The sequence below is a fragment of the Palaemon carinicauda genome, chromosome 20 (genome assembly GCF_036898095.1).
Source record: "Palaemon carinicauda isolate YSFRI2023 chromosome 20, ASM3689809v2, whole genome shotgun sequence".
Classification (NCBI taxonomy): Eukaryota; Metazoa; Arthropoda; class Malacostraca; order Decapoda; family Palaemonidae; genus Palaemon; species Palaemon carinicauda.
The window spans coordinates 125,881,073-125,888,572 of record NC_090744.1 but is presented as its reverse complement, the minus strand read 5'-3'; the positions used below and the strand labels follow the sequence as shown (position 1 = coordinate 125,888,572).

General features: G+C 34.5%; 1 protein-coding gene across 1 annotated transcript in view; it reads right to left on the bottom strand.

Moving 5' to 3' along the window:
• Positions 1-7,500, bottom strand: part of LOC137660119 (kin of IRRE-like protein 1) — a 59,821-nt gene that overhangs the window by 14,400 nt on the left and 37,921 nt on the right. Inside the window, exon 2 of the mRNA XM_068394834.1 lies at positions 3,058-3,218. Coding sequence (XP_068250935.1) covers positions 3,058-3,218 — 161 coding nt within the window. The remainder of the gene's footprint in view (positions 1-3,057; positions 3,219-7,500) is intronic.

Genomic DNA, 7,500 nt, shown 5'->3' with positions numbered 1-7,500 from the left:
CATCCAGTTTCCATGATACGAAATACAGCATAATCTTTTAATTATATTTGCAAATAATATACTCATATTAAGAAATACTCGAAGTGCTGGAAAACATAATTGGAACTCGCCTTGCAGTTTAGGGTATTTTCTGGTCTTGTATTTTGAAATATATTTCACTCGTAGAGTTTGATGCATTACTCTGAAATACAGGTTTTATACGTTGTAACCTTTCTTGGATTGATTTTTTTTTTCTGTTAAGTAAGGGTTGTATAATGAATATGCATTTACCTTGTTCGGGTATATATGTTATTTCTTGGGTTTAGAAATTTCAATTTCCATGACGTTGTTTTCTTAATCAAGATATTGCCCCAGAAATCTTAATCGAACTGCATGTCCAGAATTCCTTGACCTTACTTAATCTCTTTAAGTGGAATATATTATTCTTAGTATAAGTTTCTAAAATGTTTAAAATTGGCTATGGCACATTTTATTTTCAATTTACTAGGTTGGTTTTCTATGAGCGTTTAGACGAAAATCTCCCATCACCAATCTGCAGTGGCCAGAACAGATTAGATAGCTGTACTAGTCCGGGCCACCCATACTAGGTTGGTTTGCTGTGAGAGTTTAGACAAAAATCTCCCATCACCAATCTGCAGTGGCCAGAACATATTGGATAGCTGTACTAGTCTGGGCCACCCATACTAGGTTGGTTTGCTGTGAGCGATTAGACGAAAATCTCCCACCCACAATTAAGTTATAAATAGTAAAATCCCAAACTTAGATGTTTCCTAATAAGGTCGCTGAATGCAACCGTTACAAGATACTTTTTTGGGCTCGAGCCATGTCGTCCTGATGGAAGTTCTCTTCGGCAGCTGCCTACTGTATAATATTTCTGCAAGTGATATTACAAGAGAATTACTGTCAGGTATCACAGGGTTCTAACCCCCCGAACGACTATCCCAAGATATCGTGTATAATCAGGGACGTATCCGAAGATAAGCATAGATATCTGCACCCCCAATAGACTGTACCTAGTCTAATCCACTAAGGGGAAGGATAAGTGAGGAGCCGTTACATATCCTCTCGCCTTACGGTGAACTTGTACGTCTCTGGCGCCTCATTCCTTTGTCGCAGCTATAAAGTCAATGCATAAAATTGAATTCGTGGTGGCCGATGTGGTTACGTCCCTGACTGGTGAACGCCAGACTGGGGTTCGAGTCCGGCTCAAAGTCATTAGTTTCTTTGGTCGCTGCAACCTCACCATGCTTGTGAGCTAATGATGGATGTTTTTGGGGAGCATATAGCTCTATCTGCTGAGTCGTCAGCAGCCATGGCCTGGCTCTCCTTGGTCCTAGTTTGGTGGAGAGGGGCCCTTGGGCTCTGATCATATGTATACAGTATATGGTGAGTCTCTAGGGTATTGCCCTGCTTGATAGGGCAATGCCACTGTCCCTTGCCTTTGTCATTCATGAGTGGCCTTTAAACCTTATAGTAGGAGTATGTAATCTAGTAATACCTGTTTGGTATCATTTCCTTCACTGAGGTTAATGAGCCTCCGTAATTAACAGCAATTAGACACCAGCTTTGGTGTATCCAATGTTAATTCATTAGACCGTTTCATTGAACCTATAACAATAAACAGCTTAATCAATCTCTATTAAGATTTCATTGTCCAACAATTAGGCAGATTGAATTAAACGTGTGAATACATAATTAGGCTCATGTAATTTACTTGATAGTTTTAAATAGTTATTAATTTTATTTTTGGTATTGTCCTTTTAATGTTATCAAATTGATGTTTTCTTTGCAAAAACACTTTCATATGTATAAGAGGTTTTACTTGAGTTTTCTCATTAATGATGTGTACCTGACACTGAATAAACCATGTCATTTGAGTCATTTATTAGTTGGATTTTACTTCCATATTTAATATTTTCCTTTTATATTGAGGCAGAAAATGAGGCCATGAAACTTATGCTCTCAACAACTAGGAGTGAGGGAACGGGTTCAGGAGACAGTGGAAGTTTATGGACAGGTTTTAACGTGGTGCTGGTGAGTTTTCAGTGAAATTGTACATTGAAGTATTAGTGTTGTTTTCTGTAATGAGGATTAGTCATGATTAGGGAAATTGGGGTGACTGTAGTTATCAAAGACAAGGTAAGCTATGAATACTTTAGTCGGGGATAGGGATCGCATGGGGCAGAGCCCCACAGTAGGTAAGTAGGTAAGGATATAACTCCTAGGTTAGGGTAGGTGGGGGAACCTTAGTTTAGGGGATGTTTTGGTTTCACTTGTAATATGTGATTTTTCTATCTGTCCCCTTGTAAATTGTGTTTTTCTTTCAGTCTGGCCCTTTAGTAGAATGTTGTTTTTCAGTCTGTCCCCTCGGTAGAATGTTGTTTTTTAGTCTGTCCCCTTGGTAGAACATGGTTTTTCAGTATCTCCCTTTGGTAGAATGTTGTATTTTCAGTCTGTCCCCTTGGTAGAATGTTTTTTTTCAGTCCGTACCCTTAGTAGAATGTGGTTTCTCAACCTGACCCCCTTATAAAATGCTGTTTTTCAGTTTGTCCCCCTTGTAAATTGTTGGTTTTTACTCTGTTCCCCTTGTAAAATGTGGTTTTTCAGTATGTCCCCTTGATAAAATGTGGTTACTCAGTCTGTCCCTTTGGTAAAATCTGTTTCCCTTGTGAAATATAGTTTCTCAGTCTGTCCCCCTAGTAAAATTTGGATTTTTAGTCTGTCCCCTTGGAAAAAATTTGGTTTTTCAACCTGTCCACCCTTGTGGAATGTGGGTCTTTTCAGTCTGTCAACCTTGTAAAATTTGAGTATTCAGTCTGTCCCCCCTTGTAAATTGCGGTCTTTCAGTCTGTCCCCCTTATAAAATGTTGTTTTTCAGTCTGACCCCCTTTATAAAATGTTGTTTTTAAGTCCCCCCCTTGTAAAATGTGTTTTTTTAGTCGTCCCTAGTTAACTATGGTTTATCAGTCTGTCCCAACAAAGCTAGAAAGGTGCGAGAAGTGTTAACTGTAGTTGATGTATTATTTCTTTTTCGGTCATCTACACAAATATACATACGTCTCGTTTGTCGAGGTTCATAACTTTACAAGGCAGCATTGCTTTCTGTCCAACCACAGCTGTGACGTTGGTAGCGGTATGGTCGTCGAAGTAGGCTGTATTGGTGTTCGGTCTTCCCCACGTGATTTTGTGGTGTTCGGCACCTTCCTCGCTCTGGCGACCTGTACACAGAGGAAAAAATGTCGAGAGTCAGGTTGTAAGTTAGATGTAACATTTTTTGGATGAAATTAGTTAGATTGTTATGAACACAACCACAACAATAATAAAGAAAAGTATTCAAATATTTAAACGTCAATGCATAATAATGAAGGTTTCAGCCCGGTTGTATGTTAGTTGTAACATTTCTTGGATGAAATTAGTTAGTATGTTATGAACTCAACCTCAACAATAATAATGAGAGATATTAAAATATTTAAACGTCAATGCATAATAATGAAGGTTTCCGTTAGGTTTGCAAGTTAAGTGTAACATTTTATGGAAGAAATTCATTAGATTGGTATGAAAACACCTACACAAATAATAATGAGCATTCCAATCAGATTGTAAGTCAAGTTTAACATTTCATGTATGAAATTCGATATATTGTTATGAACACACCCACAAAAATAATAAAGAAAAATATTTAAGCGTCAATGCATGATTATAAGGGCTTCATAATCGATATTTTACAATGAATATTTGAGGATCACCATGGGTAATCCATGTAAAATAACACGTGTTATACAATACTGATGAACCCTATGAAAGCATTGCATGGCCAAAAGAAAACCAATTTTCTAGATTATGTTAGGTAATATGACAAAAACTCATATTTCCCAAATATGAACTATTTATACGCTTAAAAATTTGTCGTAAAAACACGGTAGAAATACTGGAGTAAATGTTGTCACGTATTTACCGTTCTAAAAACAGATATATTGACGTAAAGGAGTGATATTAAGGAGATCAACCCGTAAAATATAATGACAAAGTATGGTAAAAGTACGGTCGCCTGTGTTTTACTGACATACGTCTGAGAACTGTTTTCTGAGAGAGGTTTTCTGATTAAAATTAACGTTTTTTTTTTTTTTTGTTTAACAGTGTACTTTACATTGCGACCTAGCTATTTTATCCCTCATGTATATGCTTGATAATTTAAAAAACAATAATTTTAGAAATCCTTATTTTATCTTCAGTTAGAATCAGTAATAAGTCATGAAAGACAATAATACCTGATAAAGCAAAGTAACGACTAGAAAACCAGACTAACTCTGATCCCAAGGTAGAGAGAATCCAATATTAAGATGTACAGTATGTATAGATTATGTAAAGAACACGTATAAATGTGCAAATATTATCTTATGTGTGTGTGTATTTATATATATATATATATATATATATATATATATATATATATATATATATATATATATATATATATATATATATATATATATATATATATATATGAATATGTGTATATATATATATATATATATATATATATATATATATATATATATGTATGTATATACATATATATATATGTATATATATGCATGTATGTATATATATATATATATATATATATATATATATATATATATATATATATGCCATGAATCTTAGCCTCCTAAATTTTTGTTACCTTTCCCTTAAAATAAGCATTTCTAATTCCAAAGGACTACATCCTTAAATCTTCATAATCTTAAAAACCGATAATAAATGATGGAATCCCTTGCGAGTATAAATAAAGTCATTCAATTTTCTCTCTGTAGATTCAGTCCACAAAAGTTTATATTGATTGAGAGAAAAAGTTAAAGTAAACTTTGAAATTCATTTTTTTTTCGCTCCATCTCTATGGCTTTTAATAAGATTGATGTCTCAATGGATATGAAGCAGCCTGTCTTTGTAGAAGGGTAATTCAACCAGTCTGTGAACTCGAAATGTTTGATAAACTATAGAGGGCAAGGACAAATGTAGTAATAACAGGATTGGTTTGATTACATTTTGTGTGCGCGCGTGTGTGTTTTTATATATACATATATATATATATATATATATATATATATATATATACACATATATATATGTATATATATATGTACACACACACACACATATATATATATATATATATATATATATATATATGTATATGTGTATATATATGTGTGTATATATATATGTATATATATATGTATATATATTTGTATATATATATATGTATATATATATGTGTATATATGTGTGTATATATGTGTATATATATATATATATATATATGTGTGTGTGTGTGTATATATATATATACATATATATATATATGTATATATATATATATATATATATATATATATGTATGTGTATATATATATATATATATATATATATATATATATATATATATATATATATATATATATATAATGAATAGACAATGTCTTAGTGGCGTCCAAAAATCGAAGACAGTTTCTCCTCGGACAAACTGTCATACAGATAGTTTTCAGGATAACAACACAAACTATATATAATTATCGCATAAAAGCACCGGTTAAAATAACAAGGAGAATAATTCCAGTCATATTAACGAAGACATTTTTACAAATAAAAAAAAAAACCATTCTCTAATTAAAACTGGAATTTCAATGTACAGAAACACAAAATCACTTACAAAAAAATATTATTATTATTATTATTATTATTATTATTATTATTATTATTATTATTATTATTATTATTATGAGCTAAGCTACAATTCTTGTTGGAAAAGCAGGATGCTATAAGCCAGAGGTCTCCAGCAGGGAAAAATAGCCCACTGAGGAAAGGAAATAAAGAAATAAGTAAACAACAAGAGAGGTAATAAACAATTGAAATAAAACTTTTTAAGCACAGTAACGGCATTGAAATAGACCTTCAATATATGAAAGAGAGAACAGTTCACCAAGCATTTAACTGGGCTCCACAAGGAACTAGAAGAGTTGGAAGACCGAGACCCACATGGCAGAGGGCTAGGAAGCGTGAAGTTCGGAGATGAAATAAAAGTTCAAGATAGAGACGACTAGCGAAATCTTATCGTAGTCATTTGCGTCAATAGGCCTAGGAGATGATGATGATGATGACACGAACTATAATACATTGAAAAAAAAAAAAAACAGGAGGAAGAGGAAGATGATAGAAATAGAGGGGCACTCAGTAGAGAGCAAACCTCCGCCGCAGCAGCTTATTTCTTGATCTTTTGCTCGACCGGGACCTTGGCATTTGGCCTAAACTTGTATTAATTGGCGTAGATTTTCATAAACTGAAATATGTGCCAAGAATGAAGTCTCTGTGACAACATTGTCCAAACTTATGGCTGATTACGTGAATTGAACATTTTGCTTGACTGTGACCTACACTTTTGACCTTGACCTTCTAAAATATGATGATATCCAGCTTTTCACATAATAGTTAATTCCTGCAAGATTCATTACGATTATAATTGTGGCCAGGAAGCTGTTCATAAACAAAAACACACACACGGGGGCGAAAACATAACCTCCTTCCAACTTCGTTATCGGAGGTAATAGTGTGTTGGGTTTCTGTGCCCTGATTGGTAACGTCTCTGCCAGAGGGTGGTTCGAGTCCCGGTCAGACTCGTAAGTGCCTTTAGTGTCTACAACCTTACCATCCTTGTGAGCTAAGGAGGGAGGGTTTGGGGGGGCCTTTAGGTCTATCTGCTGAGTCATCAGCAGGCATTACCTGTCCCTCGTTGGACCTAGCTAGGGTGGAGTGGGAGTCATGGGCGCTTATCAGATGTATATATGGTCAGTCTCTAGGGCAGTGGTTCCCAAACTGGGGGGCGTGAGGACGATACAAGGGGGGCATGAAGGCATCTGCTCAAAATTACTTGTTTAATAGCATAATAAAATCATTAAAAGAACAGCGGCATCCTTCTCAAAAAAATTGACCAGAAATTGTGCCTTAGTCTCATAAGTATTTCCAAATATTATATGCCATGTTTTCAATTTTTCTATTCTTAAAATTGCAACTCAATTTTGCCAATTTGCTAATGTTCAAACTTTTTTTCGCGCACTTTGAACCAAATGTTTCGTTTTTAGACACTGGAATGTACTATTATTTTTTTGAGTGGCTTTCGTTATTAAAATGTAATACAAACAGAATTCTGTTTTCCTGTACAATGCTAAGAAATAAATGTAAGAATAATTTCATATAAAAAAAAGAGAGGAGTGGGGGCGTACGAGTCTACTGGAAGCAAAAAGGGGGCGTCAGGTAAGATAGTTTGGGAACCACTGCTCTAGGGCATTGTCCTGCTAGGGCATTGTCACTCTCCCTTGCCTCTGCCATTCATGAGCGGCCTTTAAACCTTTAAAGTGTACAATACATCAAAGTAGCGAATTAGGAGTTGCAATCTCTTATGTGATGTGAGGAGTCAGCATCGGCCAGTTGCGCCCTCGATTGATT